Genomic DNA, 22,693 nt, shown 5'->3' with positions numbered 1-22,693 from the left:
TCCACTACGCATCGGAGTTTCCTGCGCGCGAGAGTGATGCTCCTGGTACATAAAAGCGACGGTTGTCTGCTCCTCCTCGTGACGCTTAATTTAATCCAAGCCACCTGTTGTTGCAGGTCCTTGTCTCTTGCCGAAAGGACGTTGAGTGTTTGCTCCTCTTCGTGATTTGTGAATAAAACCCTGCTATAAATACTACTAGCTCATGTCCATCACAATAATATAGCTCATGGCCAGCAGAGGAAAAAAACATTGCAGCACAGGGAGTAGATGGCGGTGGAGCAGATGGCCGGCGACGTCAATCTCGTGTGAAGGATATGAGTCGCGATGTACTGTTGACCGGTAAAAAGAATGGGCTTTTTTTTTTTTTTTGGTTATGGCAAGTTAAAAATAGCAAACTTTTGGAGACAACTTTTTTTTATTTGACATATTGTTTTGGGAGTTGGCAAAACATAAAATTTGTCAAGTAAAAGATAGCAAACTCTTAGAGATAGTATTCTAGTCCTGTATGTATTTCGTCATACATTATTGTTGATTGTTTCAATCCCTCGTTTAAATTCTGCCTTTATCTTTGTCCCTGTGCCTACCCTGTCTTTGCCTAGCCGAATTGCCATCCTCCTCTGCCTACAGCCGAAGGCAGCCTTGCCGCTGTCCTCCCGTGCTCACCTCCTCTATCTGGCCAGCTTGCCTCCTCCAAATCTCTTTCTAGTTTCTAAGCCCGCAGAGCACCGACGGTTTAAACCTAAATGCTTCATCGGAGAGAAGCGTCGGAAATCGATTTTGATTTCATATGCCTATAATATAGGAGATTTGTTACAGTGTAAGATCCTCTATTTCTATAGATGGTAAGATGGTGTTTCAACACTGCTATTCGTTTCTCTTAATATAAAAAAACGAGTGCCTAATTTCTTAAGGGCCCGTTCGTTACACCAGGAATGAGCATCTGGAAAAATTTCTGGCAGAAATGCTAGTCAAAATTATATAAACATTATAGCTGGATTAATTCAAGGGCTGTTTCTATTGTAACCGAACGGGCCCTAAGATTGTATGTTGGAATCGTGTACAATTTTGTGTGACTTTCCTGAACCAACTTCGTCAGCATCAACATCCAACGACTCAAATAGAATTCAACTGTTTTCCAGGTCGCCATTCAGCTTAGATTGCCTGAAACGTCCGGTTCACCATACGAAACTGAACCTTGATGATGAAAAAAATTAAAAGGAGATGCAGTATTTCAGGTTGGTAAATTTTCAATCAACAATTATAGACAACCAACTAGCACAACTAAAGAACAACTCACAAGAGATAATTTATACAAGCTTAAAGTAGTTTGTATGCTGTATAACAAAATTGGTGTGTATAAGCGAGACAAAACTCGCAGGCACGTGCATAAAGCAACAAAGATTTGTAAGCAGCAGCAGCATGTTTAACTAGAAATACAAATATGAGGTCAGTAGTGTGGAGAGGTGAGGTACGGTTGGACGGTTGGTGTTAGGAACTTTACCTAAAGAAGTCTGAGGAGTTGTTTGAGCTTTCTTGCGGATACAATAAGCAGATTAATTAAGTCGAGTTGGAATTCTTTACAACAATGCAAGTATGATTGGCATGGTACACTTGTGAGTTGTGGACCTGCGGTAGTGGCAAGGACCACCCATCACTTGCTAGAGTACTGCATCCATTGAATACAATTTAGTGAAATATCCTGAGCTTGACTAAGTTCATATAAAAAATATCAATATATCTTGATGCTAAACTAATATCATTAGTTTTACTACATTTCTATAATACACCTATTTAGTGTCGTAAATATTAATGTTCTTTTATGTACATTAGGTCAATTTAGATAGTTTGACTAAAACTAAATTCCCGATTCACAAACATGGAAGTTCCACTGAAAGAATTTAGTTAAAACTTTTAGGATTTAGCTTTTTTAGCATGATATTTATTTAGTTAAAACATAAGCTTAAGTTATATAAACTCTTATTGTATCTGTACCATGAATCCATATTTTTAATTTAATTTTTGAATCTGGTTGTAGCTATTTTTCAAACCACATGTTAAGTTAAAACTCTAATGCTTGCCATATCTTTTATTCAAAAACAATATTTTATTAAAGAAGATTCTAGATTTAGGCTACCCATTATGTCCTACATTAGCATAAATAGTAGTTTCAGCTTGCACAGTGTCACTCAAGATGTTGAATTTGTTATATCAATAAATTTGGGTAGTAGTATTGCTTTATAAAGCATAGAGTTCTTAAATTTTAATTGCTAATATTAATATGACAAATTTTTAGCCAAATGTATAAACTTATTTAAAATAACAACTTATATTATCATGGAATATTAATATAATTTATTTAAAGTCAATTTGTTAGTATCATTGCTATGTGGTTTGCTAATGTTTACTTGGTCTACATGGTGGAACACAACACTATGTTTACTTTTAATAATGGTAGAAGTGTGTGATTTAAAAATATATACAGTATACTTTATAGATACTGAATTCGTTTCTTTTTGTCATAGGTGATGTAAATAATTTAGACACAAATTAAAAGATGTTATTTATATTACCTTTAATAATAACACATATGAGTAATTTGAATGTAACTTTAGGGATAATTTACATTATTTGCATAATGACATACGCGGGTAGTTTAGATACAAATTCAGGGGATTATTTTGAATTGTCTTCACAACAGTATATATTATAATAAAATGCAAATTTAGAGGATTATTTTGAATTATCTTTCATAATGATAAACATGGGTAATTCAGTTACAAATTTAGGGGGGTTTATTTTAAATTATCTTTCATAATGATAGCGTGAGTAATTTTGATGCAAATTTAGAGGTTACTTTATTCAGTTTTCATAATAACAGTGGTGGTTAATTTTTTTTATATAAGATAATAGATCCAATTGGCTGTTATTGGAGTGTTGATTATAATCTACCAAATTAAAGGTGAAATATATTTTATTATTGTGGGAATTTTAAATATTATCTTTTCTTGAGCATATATATATATATATATATATGGTGAAAATTAACATGGAACCGCCAATTAATAGTGTTAAGATAAGATAATAACAAAGTCTAAATATTTAATGAGGAAAAAACTATCTGTCCGTGCAATTTGCGCGGCCATCTAGCTAGGTTTTTTTTTTTCTGCGACTATCTTGCTAGTGTTTTTATGACCGGAAGTAAGAAATCTAACTCCGGCAATCTAGCGTTGGGTTTCTTTATACCTCGGCGGAAAACAATAGAAAGATGTACTAGCTAGCTTTTGGCCATGATTCCAGTTACAGTAGACGCGCGACGGTGACAACTGGGTAGATCCGTTGACATGATGCCGTGCATGTGCTTATACGTTGTAAAGCTCTTGGCAGAAAAACAATATAAAAAAAATGCGTAACCATCATTTAGCCAAAACCCGCGTGCCGGAGCACATGGAAGATGAAAGATCCGGCGAGCTTATCCTCTAAACGGCGGAATATGCTGGCCGGGGTCAGCGTAAGTCGACACCTCGCACTCGCGCGCCACTGCCGTCCGCCGAACAAAAACCATGCATGCTGTGCCTGCCTGAGACGCCATGCCTGCCTGCCCCTGCGGGCTCGCTCGATCGATCGCCTTTCCCCCCACGGCAGCGCCTCTTCTCCCCGGAACGCATCCACGTCGCGAGAGGAGTTTGGGATCGATGATGAAACCGGAAACCGCGCCGTGACGTTACCCACGAAGTGAAGGTAGTATGCGGCATGATTGATCATCCAAGAAAAGATAGAGAGCGTAACGCGACGGATCATCACTTGTTCCAGCACATCAGACCCAGGCCTTATCCGCTGGAGCAGCGAGACATGTGAGAGGCAAACGGAACTACAACTAGTAGTAGTGGTCACAGGACCCACCCAGCAGCCAGCCGGCTCTGCACGTGGCTGGCTGCCAATCAGACCCGGCCGGGCGGGTGGGCGGCGGCCAAGTGTCCAGAGGGATGCACGCACCTGCCCGGCTGCGAGCGAGGCCGCGGCCGGACGATCACGACCCGTCGTCGCACCTAGTAAAAGGCAGCAGGAAAAACGCCGGAAACAGACCGAAAACCCCACGACCAGATCCGCTCCTACAAGTTCGTTACACCTTCCTTTGCAGCCAGCCACGGGCACTACTGGTAGGCGGGCGACGAGCGGCTTTTCCCTCAGAGTCACAGGCATAGGCAGCCGCGCGCAGCGCACAGAAACAAACGCACGCACGCGGCCATTTCCCTCCTCCCCCCCGCTCGATTTCCGCACGTGTTCAACGCCCCCGCGCTGCCCGTAGAAATACACCTCCCCCTCCCTCCCCTCACCACATCACACACACCATCACCAATTCCCATCCGCTTCTTCCTGCGATTCCATTCTCTCAGACTCCACAGTTCCCATCCGAATTCCATCCATGGTGATGACGATGACGAAGCAGCTCAGGCGCGTGCGCACGCTGGGCCGCGGCGCGTCGGGCGCCGTGGTGTGGCTGGCATCCGACGAGGCCTCGGGCGAGCTGGTGGCGGTCAAGTCGGCGTGCGCCGCCGGGGGCGCCGCGGCGCAGCTGCAGCGGGAGGGCCGCGTCCTGCAGGGCCTGTCCTCGCCGCACATCGTGCCGTTCCTGGGCTCCCGCGCCGCGGCGGGCGGCGAGTACCAGCTCTTCCTCGAGTTCGCGCCCGGCGGGTCGCTGGCCGACGAGGCCGCCCGGAGCAGCGGGGGCCGCCTGGACGAGCGCGACATCCGCGCCTACGCCGGGGACGTGGCGCGCGCGCTGGCGTACCTCCACGGCCGGTCGCTCGTGCACGGGGACGTCAAGGCCCGGAACGTGGTGATCGGCGGCGACGGCCGCGCCAGGCTGACCGACTTCGGGTGCGCGAGGCCCGTCTCCTCGACGCGGCCCGTCGGGGGCACACCGGCGTTCATGGCCCCCGAGGTGGCGCGCGGGCAGGAGCAAGGACCCGCCGCCGACGTCTGGGCGCTCGGGTGCATGGTCATCGAGATGGCCACGGGCCGCGCGCCCTGGAGCGACATGGACGACCTCCTCGCCGCGATCCACCGGATCGGGTACACGGACGCCGTGCCTGAGGTGCCCGCGTGGCTGTCGGCGGAGGCCAAGGACTTCCTGGCCGGCTGCTTCAAGAGGCACGCCAGCGCCCGGTCCACGGCGGCCCAGCTCGTGGCGCACCCGTTCGTCGCTTCCTCCTCCGCCGCCGCCCGCGACTTGCAGGACGCGCAGCCGGCGAAGCAGCAGGCGTTGTTCCCGTCCCCCAAGAGCACGCTGCACGACGCGTTCTGGGACTCGGACACCGAGGACGACGACGGAGCGGACGAGATGTCGACGGGCGCGGCCGAGAGGATCGGCGCATTGGCGTGCGCCGCCTCCGCGCTGCCTGACTGGGACTCCGAGGAAGGCTGGATCGACCTCCAGGACGACGACCGCTCGGGAACCGTCGACGCACCACCGGCAGCGACGGCGGATGTCGCGGACTACTTCGTCTGGGCGGAGCCGTCAGATGCAGCAGAGCTGGAGCATCAATTCGTCGCCGCCGGCGCCGCAGATGTCAGTGTCCATCTACATCGTCTCCCGTCGCGCATTGCAGGAGCGGTGGTAGCTGGTGCCACCACCATTAGCCAGGGAAGTTACTTGCCTACGCATTTAGGCGTCCATGATGACGGGATAGGAAAGGTGGAATCCCACCGCGCTTGTAACAGAAACAGAGTAGTAATAACAACAACAATGAAACGAAATTTCGTTAAAAAAAATTTTCCTTCTCGAGATCACCTGCTGGTTGGCACGGCCCCGTACACCTCATGTGCATATGCCTAAACCTAACGTGCGATCACAGGACAGCTGGGAAAAAAGAAGTCGATTTCGTTAAGCACCACACCACTGGCGCCGGCGAGGCCAACTTCGTCACGGTCGTCGAACTCGTGCGTCGACGGCAACCCGTTCCGAGCGTAGCGTCCCTCGTTAGCAAAGTAGGCAGGTCCTTCCGCCGTGCGGTTTTGCCGTACGGCCATGCTGGAAAGAAGGGCCAATCACAATAAAAAAAATGCTAGCGCGATGATGGCGACGGCCGACGAGCCAGCATGACGTCACGCCTGCACATGCTCCGCTGCGATGTCTGGGTGGACATCACTTGTCCTACGGGATGTCAACGCCAAGATTCTCAATTTTGGGTGGGAGATCCGATGCGTTGCAGCACAGCAGCAGCCTCGCCTTCGGCGCATGATGCACTTTTCTTGATGGACGGACGGTATGGCCGCGGGCGGGGCCAAAAGGTGGATGATAGACGAAGATAACGTCACTAGGACAAGAATCTACATCTATACAAGACTTAAAACCCAAACAAGTTGGTTTCGTAAAGAAAAAAACAAATTCAGCATAGCTCGGTTCGTCAAAAAAAAAAAACGAGGCAAGTGGCAAATGTCTTAGATCTGAGGCAGAGGTATGGTGATCCAGCGTGGAACTGCAGTGATGGATCGAGCTTTTTCCTCGGATCGAGACCTCGCCGGCCTCATGGCACATAGTATAATGTAGGCAACAGGAGGACCGACGGACAGCGCTCATCGGCGAGAGCCACCGAGGGGCCGTGACACGAGCACGGAAAACAAACGTGGGGGAAAGGCCCCGGCCGTTGATCTAGCTAGGGGAGGGGACATAGACGATCGCGCATCATGTGAGCATGTCACCCGGCACCGGCCACGCGCGGGAGCGGCGTTGCACAACGCATCCGCGCGCGCGCTCGTGCCAGCTGCACCCGCCGGCCGGTGTTGTGTTCGGCGCGACGCCGCCGGCGACCTTTCATGGCCCTAGATCTCGACATGCATATCCCCCCCCCCCCAAGAAGCAGGGCAACGGCACGTGCCAGGACGCCGGGGGGCATACTGGCCACTCGTTTGATCATCATCCCCTCTGCTGGAGAGTGGACACCGACGGCGTGCAGCCACCAGTTGCTCCACGCGCGCGACGTGACGACGATGAGACACGACACATTGTATCGGCACTTCATCGGATATACATGCATGTCTAGTCGGGCCTGACGACGGACTGGTTGGTTTGTTTGTTAGGCTGCCACGCGATCGATGAGCAAGGGTTTTTTTTTTTCTTTCGCCTGGATGGGTTCATGGCTGGGATCTCCGATCCTCTGCTTTAATCACTGGCACGTTGAGTTCAAGTTTTATTAATATCTTTCTGTTGTCTATTTTAGTATTCCATAGTTCCGTTCCTAATTGACGTGGCCAGTTAGGCAGGCTCAACCGTCCGGAGAAGTACGTTCGATCGGCGTGACGGATCCGGCACATGTGTTTTGATTTGGCAAATTGGGCATGTGCGTTTCGTTTCGTACGACTAAATAAGTTTATAACAACACAGTACGCTCTACCTACACTGTACAGAGGTAGTATATACTAATCCTATATAAATCGTTGGCATGGATTCAACGTACAGTTTATTAACAACGGGAAAAGAAAAAGGAGCTCTCAAGCGAGCACATGTTGCTGAAGTCCACCAAAGTGAAATAAAAATCCGTGCGTTACCAACTCAAAAGGTCCAAGCGCGACCTCGCACGTGGGCTCGTGGCTGAACTAACCCACCCCGGTCTGCGATTTTGCTCGCCGTTCCCCGGCGACGACCGATGCTTGCGTTCCAGAGTTGAATTGACCTGAAGAACTAGCTCAGAAACAAACAGCACTGTAAAGACCGGGGTACGCAAATCACGCACGAGCCGAAATTGAGATACAGGGCACACAGTACAGCATATCTTTGCTTGGATACTACTAGTGGTGGAGTGATACTAGTTGCTGAGGTTGGTGCAGTCTGCACTGGATGTTATATAAACGTCCCTGTCAAGTAATCCAACCATAATCAAACCACCACCTTTTCTTCTTCACACTGTATATATATTACTATTATATTACTCATTTATATAATAAAACAGCACGGGTTTCTTCCCCATTCTTCCTCGGCAGTTTCTTCACTCCCGCGACTTTTCACTTTTTCATTCAGATAGGAGCTAGGCCCGGGCCGGCGTAAGCAGTAACGCCATCGCCGGTGCACTCTGGGTAAACGAACAAGGAAGCGGCAGTTGCAGTTTGGCACGCCAAGGCGACCCCTGACAGTTGGCATCACGGATGCTCCGGCGGCCGGGGCAAAGCACGTTTCGCTGTTACCCGTCACCATCGTCCAATGGTTCGGCCTTTTTACGTTGCCCTCGTTGCTCCACGTAGCCCGAGTACGGCGCACACTGCACAGGGCCACGCGATTCCTGAGCCTGAGCTGCGTCGACGTCGATCACCCGCAGGGGCGGGGCCAAGTTTGCTCGACGAATCCAAATGATAAAAAGTTCGCTTTTCTGAACTTGGGGCCTGCGTGCGTGCATCACTTGGACCAGCGGCTAGTCCAATTACAATTCAGGTAAAAGCTTAAAATGACAAAAGTTTATATGACTAAAATTCCGTTTGGATGAACTGACAACTCAAGCCTTGTTCATCCAAAAATTCAAAAAAATTCAATATTCCCCATCACATCGAATCTTTAGACGCATGTATGGAGTATTAAATATAGACGAAAATAAAAACTAATTGCACATTTTGGTCGGAATTCACAAGATGAATCTTTTCAACCTAGTTAGTCCATGATTAGACAATAATTACCACAAACAAACGAAAGTGCTACCGTGTCGCGAAATTTTTCCCTTCGTAAACTAAACAAGGCCTCATTAGTTTCAGACAAAAAAAATAGTTAGGGCCATCCGTTTGGATGACAGACATCCCTTGTGTTGTGTTGTGTCAAGTCTTAGCGAGGTGACGCAACCAGTGAGATGAGCGCGATCGGAGGATCCCTCGGCTGGCCTCTCTCCACACGAGAATCCTGCTGCTCAACAACTGCCATCGCCCATCCCAGGTCAAATCCTCCGTTGCTACGACGACCACCTTGCCTTGCTTGGCGCGGAGGAGCAGAAAGATCGTTGCCGCTGCCGCAGCCATGCATTAGTTGACCCAGCAGTTGGACGTACGCCACCTACCCCGTTGCATGCGCCGCACATCACACACACCCTGTACACTGGATGCCCTTTAATTTGCTGTGGTGCTGCTCTCCTGAGCTTACACCGATGCACGCAGCATGTTGTTGGCCGTGTAAACTAGTCCGCCACGCATTTCCGCTCTCTTTTGCTCGCTCTCATCAAGATTCAAGAAACACACACCAGCCTGCAAAAGGCGGGCTGCATGCGATGTGTAAGGTGGAGTACTCCCGCGTTTAGTTAGCGCACAGCAAGGTTGCTGGCGGTTTGAGGCTGCCGTGCAGGCCACCAAATCCCTTTTTCCTTCGCTAGTGGATGGCGGTGACCTCGGCTCTGACTCTGAGGATGACCACAAGTCTGCACTACTGAACAGTGAACACACCAGCTAATATTCAGCGATTCTCAGGACTGTGATTTTTTTTTTTTCTCGAATACGTAAAAGGTTTGCGCATCTTTGTATTAAGTAGAAGTAGGTTTTTTACAAAAGCGCCGAGGCGCTGGCGGCGGAGGTTTTACAGGTGGTACAGGAAGTCAGGAACAAAGCCCTCCCCGCGACACGACATGCTAACTACTCCCGAACTAGACAACCTAAGTTCCGAGCCCCGGCTTGTATCCAAAGGTCTCCACCAGCCGTGGTCGTGGATCCCCTGAAGCAACGCGCATTGCGTTCTTTCCAAATCTCCCATGCTACCAGGGCGAATAACATGTCCGCACCTTTACGCTTTTCTCCGTACCATCTGTGCCTCCAGTTCTCCCACCAAATTAGCCAGTTATCATCTCCGATTTGCGACGCGTCGGCACACAGAGTGGCCAAGACGGTCCACCAAATATTTCATGGTGTACAAACACTAGCAAAGAAGAGTTGGCGTGGAGAAGAATTAATAATAACAAATCGATTTTAGGTGACGTAACAGCTGAGATGGGTATGGGGGGAATCAACTACTACTACTAGTAGTAGCCTATTTCTGCTGTTGCTGTGGCTGCTGCTAGAAACGAGCACAGAAGTCTCAAGGAAGAGCTTTCCCAGAGGTCGCGACACGTGCCGGGGTGAGCAAACGTTGAGGAACTGTACAGGCTCAAGAGACCTCCTCTCCTCTCCCATATCTGTCTGTTTCCACGTGTGCCAAATAGCACCTAACTGGGTACTGTATGTATCAAACAAACGTGTACGCCAGCTTCGTTTATATTTTAATATTTGCATGAGAAGCACACCACCAGGTTGGGAAGAAAGTGCCACTTGGCCGTCACTTGCATCGCGTATCAGGCCGCGTGCCAACACGTCCACACTTATCCAGATAAAGCCGAGTAATTTTTCAGTGCTAGCTCAGGCCTCAGGCCAGTATCCCCGACGAGACCCCACTGGTAGGAGAGCTCCGTTTCGCTAGCTCACTCGGGACTCGGCGGCCGGCCATCTAGGCGGAGTGAGTTCATCGTTATCAGCTGGAGAACCAGGCGCCGAATCCGAATGTGCGCCAATCGCTGCTCGATGGGGTCAGGATTTCACGATTTGTAAAATAGTGGCAAATGCCATATGCCCAAAGAAAGGATTTGGCCAGAAAATCCCCATATTGCGATGCTTCCAAATTGCCTATACTGGTATGATCTGGCCGCTACTTTTAGCAGGGGATGTACTCCCGGTCATTCCCAACTCACTCTCCTCGCCGTCGCCGCCTCGGTCTAGAACTACTAGAACAATGTTTCTGGAATTGTCGCATCGCACAAATTAGGCAGTTCTAGAATTTCTCTGTGGACCAATGTGAAACGGATAATCATTTTAGCAGAATGAAATAGTGGTAGAACACAAGACGGAACAAAGAGGGGACAGTTTTGCAGTAAAAAGGATTTTGACATTTCAATATTGTGATGACTGTGACAAGCATCAGTAAGAAGTACAGTACGCTGTTCTTCCTGCAGCTCAACTGACGGAGCAGCACTAGGTAATCCTACAGCTACAGAACACTCAGGATCATCGCCCTCGGCGTCGGCGTCGATGAAATCAACCACCTCTGTTTCCAACACCTCGCTCTGGAGGAGCTGGCACTCGTCTTCGCTGGCCACATCTTCGGTTGGCACCAAATTGGTGGCTTTGGCTTCACATTGCTCGTCGAGCACTTCAATCCAGTCGCCTTCTTCGGAATCCCAGTCCGGCAAGGCCGAGCCGGGGCAGGCCAATGCCTTGATTCTCTGGGCGGGGCTCTCTGACACGTCGCCTTCGTCATCGGAGTCATCGTCGGAGTCGTCGGATTCCCAGAAGAGCGCGGCGTCCAGCGTGCTCTTGGGAGACACCCATTCCGCCGCCGCCGCCGCCGCCGCTGCCTTGACGCCGCCGCAGCCGGCCAGGAACGGGTGCTCCAAGAGCTGCGCCGCCGTGCACCGGTCGCGCGGGTTCCTCGCGAAGCAGCAGCGGGTCAAGAAGTCCCTGGCCTCGGCCGACATCCACGACGGCACCTCCGGCACGGCGTCGGTGTACCCGATCCGGTGCACGGCCGCGGGGAGGCTGTCGTCCACCACGCCGCTCCACGGCGCGCGGCCCGTGGCGATCTCGACGACGGTGCACCCCAGCGCCCAGACGTCGGCGGCGGGTCCCTGCTCCTCCCCGCGCGCCACCTCGGGCGCCATGAACGCCGGCGTGCCGCCGATGATGGTGGGGCGCGCGGAGGCGGCGCCGGAGCCGGAGCCGGAGCCGCCCACCGCCCTGGCGCACCCGAAGTCCGCGAGCTTGGCGCGGCCGTCGGCGCCGACCACGACGTTCCGCGCCTTGACGTCCCCGTGCACGACGTTCCGCGCGTGGAGGTACGCCAGGCCCCGCGCCACGTCCGCGGCGTACGCCGCGATGGCGCGCTCGTCGCCGAGGCCCCGAGCCGCCACGTCCGCGAGCGAGCCCCACGGCGCGAACTCGAGGAGCAGCTGGCAGCTCCCGTCGGCCCCGGCGCGGAGGCCGAGGCAGGGGACGACGTGCGGGGACCGGAGCGCGGACAGGATGCTCCCCTCGCGACGCAGGTGCTCGGCCGCCGCCGTCCCCGCGGGGGCCGACTTGACGGCGAAGAGCGCGCCCGAGGCGTCGTCGGCGGCGAGCGACACCACGGCGCCCGACGCGCCGCGGCCGAGCGTGCGGACGCGCGTCCACCGGCCGCCGCTGATGACCGCTGCTGCTGCTGCTGCCATGGCGCTCACGCTCTGCTTCTGCTGTATCTGCTTCCTTCTCCTGTTCTCTCGGCGGCGCTCGTTTGTTCGAATCGGTTGGCTCGCTTCGGCCGAATTTTGGGTTTTGTGCGATTTGCCGCTGGCTTGTTTGAAGTGGAGCGCGCGGCGTATATATAGGACGGAGGGGCCGATGCCATGCCGGGGCCGCGAGCGAAAAAACACACATCCAAAGCTTGGCTGCTGTGTGGTGCTGTGCCTTCCATCCGTACACGGTTCCATTTCCGTAGCGATTCCTCCGTTGGGATGGGAGGGCTGTGGCGTGGAAACTGGAAAGCACGCGCAGGGCAGGGGGGGTCCTACGCGGGCGACCAGGACGGAGCGGAGAGACTGGTTTTGGTTTTGGGGGCAACTGGTAAACGAGTGTCAATTCGGGCGTGAGAGCGGGAGCGCTCGTCTCCGGTTCCAGTCCGAGGGAAGGTTTGTCGTATGAAAGCCGCGTCACTGCTTGTCTCGCGTTTGTACTGGTTTCGATTTCGACAACCAATCCACGCACGTTCAGTTCGTGACAATAATAATTTGATCCGGGTTTTGCCCCCATCTCCAGATTTAAATGTTCGGCGCACATTATTGTCTTCATCGTCATTGAATGGAAATCCAATCCAGAATCCACTAGGGTAGGGATTACAATACATGCCTAAAATCCGATAGGCTTATAGCTCACCAGGTAATGCTTATGCTTTGCACCGGGTTAAAAATCAGGTGTAGAATAACAGGAAATTTATTGGTGCTACCAGTTGCATTAGGTAAAAGATCAAGGTTTTTGAGGATTTTTTTTCTATTTTTTTTTATGAAGCAATCATCCTAATATATCAAATTAGGTATGAATCTAAATGCAACCGATTGCAGAAAAGAAAAGTTCATGTCAGACAAAAGAAGTGTAAAGGAATTGACGTGTCAGATTGTAGGGTCCGTTAATTTATCTTATAAATCATATTTTTTCTATTAGTTTGTATTATTTTTCTTTGGTTTTTCAGACAAGCAGATAGGCTCGTATGAGGTTTTTTTCCTCTGGCCTGGTCGAGTAATTTCTTGAGTTCGGTCGTATTTTAGTTTGATTGAAGTGATTAATTTTTATTATATAATTTGTTTTCCAGAGATTTTGTTTTAGTGGTATCGTAAGGGGTTATTTGGTTTCCCTTGCTAAATTTTAACCAACTAAACTTTAGTCACTTTAGTAGCTAAAGTTCCAAACATACTGACTAAACAAGAGATAAAATAGTTTAGTCCCACTAGTCATCCAACAGTAGCTAAAATAATTTTAGCTAACTAAATTTTAGCAAGGAGAATCAAATGGAACCTTAGATTTTGTTCCAGTGGTAGATTTTTTTCTGTACCGATTCCGTCTAGTCTGATTGTAGTTATTTTTTGGGAGATTTTTTTGTTCCTTTTTTCTAGTCCCTTTCCAGGTCCAGTCCGATTTTTTTTTCTAAGGCCAGTCCGATCGTAGTTTTTTTTTTTTTTTTGTTTACCGAAGGTTTGATTCTGCATGCGGTGGACGATTCCTTGTTAGGATTTCAAGGTGTACTCTCTCCGTTTGAAATGAAGTGAATTGTAATTTCTAAAATTTATATTAAAATATAATGCGTTTTATATAATGACTACGTTTTAATTTGGCAAGATTTGTTAAAAAGAAAGTCATAATTCAAGGAGAAACTCTATAATTGGAATAATCCATGAGTATATATCATTGGACTATTCCTTAAGTTGTCCTCAAATTTACAGGATAAAGAGAGTAGATGTTAGGGTATGGATATGTGTCAATTTCTCAATCTATAGTTTAGGATATGGAACGTGCATGAGTGTTTGAGAGTGGCCTGCATGGAGTTGTCTTAGGCCGTGTTTAGTTGGTGAAGTGAAAAATTTCGTGACACTGTAACACATTCGTTTGTTTGTGGTAATTATTGTTCAACCGTGGATTAACTAGGCTCAAAAGATTCGTCTCGTCAATTCCGACCAAACTGTGTAATTAGTTTTTATTTTTGTCTATATTTAATATTCCATGCATGCGTCTAAATATTCGATGTGATGGGAAATCTTGAAAATTTTTGGTTTTTTTAGGTGGAAGTAAACAAGGCCTTAGAATATCTCTAAGAGACTCTCTGTATCCTTCCTTCGGATACATTTTTTTGTGGAAAACTACTCTGCAATAGCTTATCTAAATTAATGATGATCTAGATATAACCATCTTTTATTCCGGATTTTCGGCTAGACAAATATAAAAGACAAGAATGACTCTCTAGAGCATGCATGAGATATAAAATAATTGTTGGAGAGTGAATAGATATAGAAAGTGATTTTTATGTAAATGACTCTCCAAATCATAATTTAGAGAGTAAAATTTAGAAATACTCTTGGAGATGCTCCTAGAGCCTGTTTGCCAAAGCTCCACCCCTAAATTGTCTAGTTCAGCTCTTGCTTCTCTCGTGGAGTGATTCTACTTGATTTTGGTACCGAAGAGGGCTAGAATTGATTTTAAAGTGGCTGCTGGAGATTAAATAAGGAGTCGTGAGAGAAGCTTGTTTTTAGCTCCAAGTCCCAACCTCCTCTCCTCTTAATGAAACACGAGCCGAAGAAGCCCATTCACAAATAAAAAAAAAGGTCTCAACTACTAGTGTAAATGGAGGAAGTTTTTCTTGTTTGCTGCTCCCATGAGAACCTGCACGTAGTTTTGTTGTTTGGCTGAGGAGGGATTCGTTCTCAGGGAGTTTGTTCCGACGAGCTATGCTAAACACCTTGTACGAGTGTTGTTGGTGTGCGATGTTATATGGCTTCTTCATCTACCTCACGACGTACGATGATTTACCGGGCCTGTGATTTACTATGGTCATCTAGCTAACCCTGAGGTGATGGTGGTGACGTGTGTCTCTATTGTCTTTGAGTAGCACGTACGTGGGAACAACGCCGTCCCAGACAAAGTTAGTTGACATGGGGGGTCAGCACATGCGTGCTGCGCACATTGCGTTGTTTTGGCACTGCTCTCTCATCTTTGGAGGCCGCTGGCCACCACCTTGTCCCGTCCGGACCGGAACACCACCACCATCTCCCATCTTCGGACTTCTCTACTCGTGGGTGCGTGGCTTGGGCACTACAGTATGAAACATCTTCCCGAGTCCTGACGCGGATCGGGCCCAGGACCGCACGAGTCCAAGTGACGTCTTCGAAGCAGGCCCGAGTGACGTCACTCGAAGGAGATGACTCGGATTGCTGGCTGGGAGATTCACCGGAACATTTCGTCTGCGGGCCTCACATGACGCATTGGAAGCAGGCCCGAGTGACGTCACTCCAAGGGAGAAGACGTCTCGAGACTGGCCACAGCGTTTCCGGGGTGCCGAAAAATCATCTTCCTAGGCCAGCTCGTATCGATGCTAAGAGCCACAAATAGGCCTTGTTTAGATGCGAAAAGATTTTGGATTTCGCTACTGTAGCACTTTCGTTTATTTATGGCAAATATTGTTCAGTCATGGACTAACTATGATCAAAAGATTTATCTCGCGATTTACAGTTAAACTATGCAATTAGTTTTTATTTTCGTCTATATTTAATGCTTTATGTATGTGCCGAAAGATTTGATGTGACAGGAAATCTCACTATAAAAGAGCGAGTTTTTTTAGAAAGCTCTCACTATCTAATAACCGTTCGATCTAAATATCGTACTATATGAGCCCTCCGTCATCCATGATGTAACACTCTCGTGTTAAGCGAACTAAAAATGGGACATGTCATCATGAGCATTGCATCAAAAATATGTTAAGCACACACTAATGCATTAACCTAAAATAAGTTTATTTTGGATGAATGTGTTTAGGAATTTAAGTGTGTTTATTTTATGTATGGATGCTTGTTTGGAGTTTAAAAACGTTGGGTGAGAGTTTTCCGAGAAGCTTAAGGGGGGAAAACCCTAGTTTCCAAAACCCTAAATTGCCCCCTTTTGTGCAATTCAAAAACCAAGCAGAATTTGAAGTGGAGTTTAAAAGCAAAGTTGTAGATCTTGTCAAGATGTACAACTTTGGTGTTTTGAGTTTTTGAAGTTTCAGTACAAAATTCAAAGCAATTTTGAAAATACAGATTTCCGAAAAGTGTCCCCTTTTCAAACTTAAATCTCCAATTCAAAATCTGTTTGGAATTTTGAAAACTTGTCAACATGAAAGTTGTAGAGCTTGAAAAGTTGAACAACTTTCATGTTGGAAGTTTTTCAAGTTGTTGTGTAAAATCAAAAGTAATTTCTGAAATTCTGTTTTGCCCCAATTCAAAAATTTGGAATTAAACTTGAATTTCAAACTGTTTGGCTCAAGTTCATCCCTTTCCATTTCAAATCTGTCTTTGGTCATTAAAGATGTTTTGTAGCTCACAAAATTTTGTACAACTTTTATTTTGGTGAACTTTTGACTTTAGTTCAAACTTTGGCTGGTTTTCACAAAAGACAAAAAGGGGGGGGAAGGATAGAGTCGGCAACAGTGGCCGATGTGGACCTCGGTGACCTGTCCACCGCGGCCGCCGTCCGTGAAGCGCCGCCTGCGAGCGTGAGGGCACGCAGCTGCTTGGCTGCCTGTGTCGCCAGGCGACGTGGAAGCCGGCCGTTGCTTCCATTCGCGCTGTAAGCCGCGTCACCGGTCGACGCGTCTCCGTTTACCTCCGAGGGCGCCGATAAGTGACAACCGTGCCACCGCGAAATTCGCCGTCGGCACGCCCTTCCCATCTCCCCAGTGTACCGTGTCCGCTTCGCCCATGTCCTAGCTTCTTCCTGGATCCCTCACCCCGCGCTCTAACCCCTTGAAGCTCTCAGTCGAGCCTTTCTTCCTCAGCTCCGGCCATCTTCCGTCGCGAGTACCTCACCGCGGGTAGGCCTGCTCCGAGCTCCTCTACTGCCGTCGTTTGCTTCGCTGAAGTCGCGGTGAGCCACCGATACTTATGCGCCATCCTTTTCGCGTTCTTCTTGCTCGACGTGGCCGGCGTTGGCTCGGCCGAGGTGGCCGTCCGCCGCGTCCGTGGCCGTGGAAGCTAGACTAGGGGAGAGCGAGTGTTTAGGGGGTCCAGAGGTGCGCCTTGATGTGGGGAACGCGACCAGCGAGTCGCGAAGGACGATGATGGCGCGGTTGGCTCGGTCGCGCCGTCGAATCGGCCGGCCGGAGCTTGGAGACGAAGCTGACAGCGGGGGCCCGCTGTCAGCGACGTCCTGAGGGGGGGGCGAAGGCGCGGGCGCGCGCGCAGTGCCCACTTGGGCCGAGCGGAAGCAGGCCGGCCAGCAGGCCGAGTTCCCGGGCCGCTCGTGACACAGTGGTTTTTTCTTTTTCTTTTCCTGCAGTTTTTAGATTATGTTTGAATTTGTGTAGTAAATTTTGTGCTAATCCAAAAATTTTGAGAATTTTTGTATGGCTTTCTTAAAATGAGTAGAACACATGAAAAATATTAGATTCCATTTTCTGGCAGTTTGTATATATATGAAAATTTGCCCTGTTTAATAATACATAAATCTTCCATGATTTTTAACAATTTATAGGTATATCCAAAAATCATGAAATTTAATATGTGATTTTGTGTAACTGATATCTAGCTTCATGATTAATTTCAGCTCTGTTTGATCAAGTATGCTCTGTTTCTTGATAAAGCTATTTAAAAGGCTTATAAAAGAAATAGAAATAATTAATCCCTTTAGGGTTTGGGTGATATTTTGGATTGTTTGACAACCATGGTCACTTAGCATGATATGCTCCCTGGTTATGGTTTATTTTCGTATAAATAATCTTTATGATATGATAGATTCACAATATTGCTTAATAAAGATGATAAAATTTGTTTAGAAATAATCTATGTTTTTGGGTAGCTAAGTTAGTTGTTTCTATACCGTGAAGGTAAATTGTACTCGAGATAATCATAGTTTGTTGTTGTCATTCAAGAACATGTAACCTGTCTTTATCATACCTTGAGTATATCATAATCATGCATATGCACTTTTACGTATAGAATACGCTTCGGAAGAATCTGATCCCCAGTGGGTTTCTTCCGAGTTTGTGGATCCTTCGAGAGTAGTTGAGTTTCCGAACGTCTCCTCCGACCAAGGCAAGCCCCGGACATTAAACCCTATCCTTGTATTTTCATAAAGTTATTTATATCACTTGAGTTAATATGATGCATTAGGTGAATAGGAATTGAGTGAATCCTATTTGTTGCATTATCTACCTTGATGATTTCCATATTAACCTTGATACCTGCTTTATGAAAATGCTTAGTATGCTTAACCATGCTTATTAGATAGGTTTTCAAATGAGAAAGTTTGAAGGGTTGTTGTGGAATACTTTTATGGTTAATGATGTTTAACTTGAGACCGGTCGGTGGACTTGCTTTAAGAATGGAGTCTTAAAGTAGTGTCTCCAACTGTGTCGATTAAGGACCGTACCGTTGATTGGCCTGTTGTGATTGAGACCTTTGAGTACAGCCCACATGCGGCGGTAAGCCTTACCTATAGCTATTCCGATACTTGAGAACGGCTAACCGCGTACTGGGAGTGGAAAGATGGCGAGAGTAGCGTGTACCCACCTTACGGATCTGAGATGACCGGGAAACATCTAGATTGACTGTAGGATGGTGGTGTACTGTACTCTCGGGTGACGCTGGACCCGTTCTTGTATGGGAGGATCTATAGAAAAGGTTGACATATGCAAGATTAAGTTCTACATATGTCGTGTGGTACTGAATCCCCAGCTGGGTTTAATCGATTCGAATCGCCGTGTTTCCTCGGATATGGAGCCTCAATCCTCGTACCATCATCGTAGTAATAAGTGAATCTTTGGTATAAGAAAGAGATGATTTGCTTATGCAAGTTGGATAATGATCTTGGCTAGTTATAAGTGATAATCTTGAGTTAAAACTTGAAAGTAGGCTTTAATCTTAGTAAGCTTTTATGCAAAAGAAATACTTGATCTTGTTAAAGCTTTACCTTGAATCCCCATAGCCTGCATACTTGAGTCTTCACCTCTTTTATAGTCGGTTAAGTCTTGTTGAGTACTTTCGTACTCAGGGTTTTATTAACCCATGTTGCAGGTGAATCTCTTGATTATCATTTCGATGGTCATGGTTACTTTACTCTTGTGGAGGAAAGTGACGATGAGGTTTCTGATGTGTGACCTTGGGCAAGTAAAAGTCGTTGTGTGAATCTATGGTTTATGTAATAATAAAGTTCCAAAGCCTTTATGTATCAAATACTTATGGTTTGTAAACTATGAACTTAAGTTTCAATCTATGTTATGTAACCTTTCCGCTTTTACTCTGATTTCTCTTATCTATGAAATGTTGTAATACTGTGATGCTTGATGAGGGAATTCCTGAAAAGAATGTTACGTGGATGATTCGGGTTTCCCAAGGACACCCGACAGACTTCTTGAGTCATCTGGAACTCGTGCACGACGATCAGAAGTCTTTGGGACAATGATGTGTGCATGTGGGCCACTTAATTCAGGAGGTTCTGCCACAGCTGGTATCAGAGCAGGTTTCCCTTAGAAAGTATAGCAGTATTCGATTTTGAAAACTTCAAAAGCTTTTGAGTCAAACTAAATTTCAAATTAGTTTGAGTCCAAATTGCTTCTAAGCTTGTCTTATGCTTCTAACTTGTCTCAATTCATTCTTTAGACTTATCCTTCTATCCAACTGGATATGTTCTTAGTATAATTATGGTGATATTTATATACAAGGAACGATGCTTATAATGTTATAATATTGCCCTATTTATGAAAAGAATGTTTATGCACTTTTATATCAAGTGACTAATTTAAAGATAATTACTTGTTTGATGTATGCTTTGTTCGTAAGTACGCTTCATGCATCATTAATGATAACATGTAATTAACTTTCCTCCTTAAAGTTGTTAATAACTAGGGGTAATATGTCCATCTAATTGTAAAACTCTATCCTTTAACCTTGGAACATATATAGTTCTAATATTCAAAATAAAACTATTTTGGCAGATGGCACGTACCCGCCTAACCGCTCGCAAGTCAACCGGAGGTCGTGTCCCCAGGCACCAGCTGGCACCAAGGGATCCGCCACCCTCCGATAGCAGCGACAGCAGCACTGACAACTCCAGCGACGGAAACGGGAGTGACACCAGCGGAGGTCCTCCTTCGCCAAGGACCTACAGGCTTATGAAGAATGATCTGCGCCTGATGCTCACTGACAACATCAATATGGAAGTTCAGCTGTACCATATGGCAGGGTATGTGGTCACTCTTGAGGCCTATGCCAACACCCTCCATGAGGAAGTGCACCAGCTGCAGGATGCCCTCAATCCACCCGAGGCTCCTGAAGCAGCAGAGGAAGGACCAGTTGTCATCCAAGTGGATAGTGATACTTCTGAGGATGAAGCAGAGGAGCCAGGAACCCCCACTCCAGATGAGGGTGTTACCACCAGTGACTCGGAGATGGATGACGACTAGGTGTTGAGGAGGCAAGAAGTATGACCGAGTGTGATCTTCTGACTTTGTAACTTAGTTAGTCAGAAAATCTCTAGTATGGGAAGTTGTGTAAGATAGTGGTTTCAAGTAGTCCTGCCCGGGAGCGGACTTGTATGATAAATAAGATGAAACGTTTGTGCTATGTAAGCCATGATGTATGATGTTTAAGTAAGTATGTTAATCGAAGTATGATGTGTTTTTAAACAGATGTCTGCTAACAACCATGGAGCTAGTTCTTCCCAGGGTGGGGATGATTTTCCTAATGCACCACCAGTTCCACCCTCTTTGGCTGATGCAATTGCAGCCTTGGTCAATGCAACAACTCTGTTAGCACAAAACCAGAATGCTGGTCAGCGTGGCCGTGGTCGCCATAACAGAGAAGAAACCACATATGTTGACTTCACAGATACTCGTCCCCCAGTATTCACGAAAGCTGATGAACCTCTTGAAGCTGAGGATTGGCTTCGTACTATGGAGCAAAAGTTCAGTCTCATCAACTGTACTGAAACTCAGAAGCCAGCTTTTGCCGCTCAGCAGTTGAGAGGAGCAGCAGGAGTTTGGTGGGAAAACTTACTGGCTGTTCAACCAGCCCGCCACCGAATCACTTGGGGGGAATTCAAGGAAGCCTTCAGGGCTCATTACATTCCCAAGGGAGTTATGAAAATGAAGCTCGAAGAGTTCTTAGCTCTCCGTCAGGGGGATGACTCAGTTATACAGTATATTGGAAAGTTTAATCATCTGTCCCAATATGCAATTGAGCAAGTCAACACTGATGAAAAGAAGAAGGATTGTTTCATGAGAGGCTTGAATACAAAGCTTCAGCTGATGATGGCATCATGTGGCAATATATCTTATCATGAGGCAGTGAACATTGCTATCTCCAGTGAAGAAAAGAATCGCAAACATAAGGAGGCTAAGAAGAAGAAGGGGTTTGTCTCAGGGTCGGGATCATCTGGCGGCAACAAGAAGCGTCAGAGGCTTGTTTATCACCCAGCTCAGCAGTTCCGCCCATCTTATCGCCCTCCTTATCAGCCACCTCAGCAGCAGAATATGCAGAGGAATTTTGCAAGGCCGACAATGCCATTCAATGCTCAACGTCAGCCAAATGTTCCTGCCATTCGTCCGCCAATGCCACAAGTTGCAAACAACCCTTGCTACAATTGTGGGAAGAGTGGACATTTTTCTCGTGAATGTCCATATCCAAGGCAAAATATTCCAAATGCTAATGCACCAAGACCAGTTGGAAATCAGCAAGCAAATACCAACAAGGGTAATGCCCAGAATCAGCAGAAGGGTAAGGGTACTCAGAAAACAGGAAGGGTTTTTCATACTCAAGTTGAAGCTATACCTGAGGGAGAGCCAGTGATGCTTGGTATGTTCCCTGTTGCCCAACACCCAGCACTTACACTTTTTGATTCTGGAGCATCACATACTTTCATGAATAGAGCATTTGCGGAAAAGTATAATATACCTATTGGTGCAACCAAAGATGAGTTCTTTATACAGTCACCTGGGGGTCGACTATGCACTAAGGAAATGGTACATCAGGTACCAATAGACTTGGGTGGATATATATTTCCAACATCCATGATAGTGTTAAAAGATCCGAGTATAGATGTGATCTTGGGTATGAACTGGATGAGTCAGAGAGGTGCAGTTATAGACACCTTAAATAGAACTATCAGGGTCAACTTACCTAATAGCAAATCTCAACTTCTTATCCATCTTCCTACCCTTAAGAGAGCAGTTGAGCAAGTATGTGCTACCTCTGTTAAGGAAATCAAGGATATTCCAGTGGTCTGTGAGTTTCCTGATGTGTTTCCAGAAGATTTACCTGGTTTGCCACCGGATCGTGATGTGGAGTTTGAAATAGAGCTCAAGCCAGGGACAGCACCAATATCTAGAAGAGCTTATAGAATGCCACCAAAAGAGTTAGCAGAATTAAAAACTCAGTTGCAAGAATTGATGGATAAAGGTTTTATTCGACCTAGTTCATCACCCTGGGGTTGTCCG

The 22,693-nt window shown here is 47.2% G+C and overlaps 2 protein-coding genes across 2 annotated transcripts; one reads left to right on the top strand and one right to left on the bottom strand.

Moving 5' to 3' along the window:
- On the top strand, nucleotides 4,319-5,851 carry LOC8057564 (mitogen-activated protein kinase kinase kinase 2). The gene has a single exon (XM_002458320.2). It carries the CDS (start codon nucleotides 4,424-4,426, stop codon nucleotides 5,834-5,836), a length of 1,413 nt encoding a protein of 470 aa, XP_002458365.1. The 5' UTR covers nucleotides 4,319-4,423; the 3' UTR covers nucleotides 5,837-5,851.
- LOC8057563 (mitogen-activated protein kinase kinase kinase YODA) lies at nucleotides 10,704-12,197 on the bottom strand. The gene has a single exon (XM_002456162.2). The coding sequence runs from the start codon at nucleotides 12,195-12,197 to the stop codon at nucleotides 10,719-10,721; it is 1,479 nt and encodes a 492-aa protein (XP_002456207.1). The 3' UTR covers nucleotides 10,704-10,718.

This window comes from Sorghum bicolor, chromosome 3 (genome assembly GCF_000003195.3).
Source record: "Sorghum bicolor cultivar BTx623 chromosome 3, Sorghum_bicolor_NCBIv3, whole genome shotgun sequence".
Taxonomy (NCBI): domain Eukaryota; kingdom Viridiplantae; phylum Streptophyta; class Magnoliopsida; order Poales; family Poaceae; genus Sorghum; species Sorghum bicolor.
Note: the sequence above shows the minus strand (reverse complement) of the source record. Positions and strands in the feature narration are given on the sequence as shown.

What these genes read in the sequence shown, in the direction of transcription:
- LOC8057564 (XM_002458320.2), top strand. Translation starts at nt 4,424, where the DNA reads ATGGTGATGACGATGACGAAGCAGCTCAGGCGCGTGCGCACGCTGGGC.
- LOC8057563 (XM_002456162.2), bottom strand. Translation starts at nt 12,197, where the DNA reads ATGGCAGCAGCAGCAGCAGCGGTCATCAGCGGCGGCCGGTGGACGCGC.